Genomic DNA, 2,500 nt, shown 5'->3' with positions numbered 1-2,500 from the left:
AACGCCGTCAAGTTCCTGTCGCTCTCCTCCGAAGACGTCCGCACAAACCTGCAGGGCACATTCACCATCAACGGGAAGGTTTCCACCAATAACCACGAGTCCTTTAAGTGCTCTGGGAGGGAATCAAACCAGCGACAAAGTACCGAAAAATGTCAAATCCATGGCCAGAAATGCTGGATAATGAGAAGTTTCCTCCATTCCTCAAAGCAGATTTATGAACAGTTCCTCTGACATGTTGGGAATCAGATGCTGTGATTTGCTTTTAGTTTTTTGTGTGCTGCTTCTTCTTCTGTTAAAGGTGCTGTAGGTCGGATTATGAAGATCCAGGACTTAGCCAAAAGATTTGAACATCAACAACTTCTCAGTCCTTCCCCCCCTTTCTGCTAAAGCCCAAAACTGTCTCCTAAGCCCCTCCCCCCTCAAGGGAGAATGAATGAGTGTGCATGAGCAGTGACTGACACGCAGTTAGACACCCCCTCCCTGGCCCTGATTGGTGCATCTGAACCGTTAGACACCCCCTCCGGCCCTGATTGGTGCATCTGAACCGTTAGACACCCCCTCCGGCCCTGATTGGTGCATCTGAACCGTTAGACACCCCCTCCGGCCCTGATTGGTGCATCTGAACCGTTAGACACCCCCTCCGGCCCTGATTGGTGCATCTGAACAGTTAGACACCCCCTCCCTGGCCCTGATTGGTACATCTCAACAGTTAGAAACTCCCCCTGGCCCTGATTGGTGCATCTCAACAGTTAGACACCCCCTCCCTGGCCCTGATTGGTGCATCTGAACAGTTAGACACCCCCTCCCTGGCCCTGATTGGTGCATCTGAACAGTTAGACACCCCCTCCCTGGCCCTGATTGGTGCATCTGAACAGGGAGCTGTGGATTTTTGCAAATCCCACTACAGGCTGTAGGCATAGACAGTATATATATATATATATATATATATATATATATATATATATATATATATATATAAACTGGACCAGCAGACCCCTTGTCTCTGGACAGAGACCAGTGAAGGATATCAGAAGTCTCTTTCCCGGTGCTGGCTGAGCGTTACTGAGCAGCCTCCAACTGAGCTTGAAGACGTAGATGTGACGTGAGCAACCTGTCTGAAAGTGTGAAGTCTTCTGGTAGCTGTGCCGAGAGAAATCTCAATCATTCCCAATCTTACAGAGACGGAGAGCGTAGGTATATGTAAGGAGATAACATAGGCACAGGCTAATTACTGATCACTAACATGCTAGTTAACATTAGTCATTAAACCTAAACAGATAATGGAAGTCCAAACTGCCTGCAAGCTTCTCCTGTACTATACGGTAATTCTATGAAGGTAAATATGGTGCAAAAGGTGAGAATTTGCAGAACAAAAAATCTGAACTTGTATGTTAAAATTTGCACTGGTAGAAAACATTCACACACCTGTATTGTGAATGTGAAATCACAGACGAAATATTCACCAATGTGTAGACTGATATTTGCATGAACACAACGACAGCTGCAAACTTGTAATGCAACATTTACTCAGGTTCACTTTCCATCACAGCCACAACTCAGTGATCACCACCTCTGGACTCTGTCTCTGCAACTTCACATATGTTGCTCTCTCGCATCACGAAGTGGCCAATCTGCACCTGGGCTTCTGCAACACTTCTTGCGATACTTTCGGTGCAAAAACTAATGTGTACCTGTGGACTAGGGCTGTGGAGCTCTGAGCCAACAGGACGGGGAGAGCAGGGTTTCTATCAACAGATGAGGGACGACTCTGTCTGGCTTATTTCTGTAGCGTGGAAGCCTGGTGGAATAGCAAGCTAGCGTTAGCTAACTAACCAACCAGCCTGCTTTTAAATAAATACCTTTTAATTATCTAAACACTTTTTGACAGTGAGAGTGGCATCGTTTTTTTAATTATGTTTTTTGTCACTTTTTTTTACAAGTTTTTGTTACCTTTGGCGATGTTTCTGATTTTTTTTCCTCACTTTTTTCAGCGTTTAAAAAAAAAAAAAATGTTTTTGTCGATTTTTTTTCCTGCGTTTTTGTAGCTTTTTCCAACATTTGTCAACTTTTTTTGTCAACAGTATATATATATATATATATATTAATACTGTGTGTGTGTGTGTGTATATATATATATATATATATATATATATATATATATATAGAGAGAGAGAGAGAGAGATGTTTGTATGTGAATGGCATCAACTGACAGGAAGCTAACAAGGGGCCAGGCTGTTGCCTAGCAATGGAATTCCATTAAAAAGGTCTATAAATACAGTAAATACTGTATATATGTGTGTGTGTATGTTTCTGGGGTAAATAAAGCTATCTGTATCTATGTTGTTTGAGTAATTAGTGCAGCCACATGCAGAGCGTTACCTCATCCAGTTGGCTCTGGTGGCGTCGCTGCCGTCGATGGACTCGTACGTGTTGTTGACGTCAACAATCTGGAAGAGAACCAGAAGAAGAAGAAGAAGAAGAAGAAGAAGAAGAAGAGGAA

General features: G+C 43.4%; 1 protein-coding gene across 1 annotated transcript in view; it reads right to left on the bottom strand.

The window, feature by feature from the left end:
- prdm11 (PR domain containing 11) overlaps positions 1-2,500 on the bottom strand; it is a 17,371-nt gene that overhangs the window by 9,148 nt on the left and 5,723 nt on the right. Inside the window, 2 exon segments of the mRNA XM_039807799.1 lie at positions 1-48; positions 2,380-2,447. The exon segment at positions 1-48 is cut by the window's left edge and continues 140 nt beyond it. Coding sequence (XP_039663733.1) covers positions 1-48; positions 2,380-2,447 — 116 coding nt within the window.

This window comes from Perca fluviatilis, chromosome 8, assembly GCF_010015445.1.
Source record: "Perca fluviatilis chromosome 8, GENO_Pfluv_1.0, whole genome shotgun sequence".
Lineage (NCBI taxonomy): Eukaryota > Metazoa > Chordata > Actinopteri > Perciformes > Percidae > Perca > Perca fluviatilis.
This window is presented reverse-complemented; position numbering and strand designations above follow the sequence as displayed.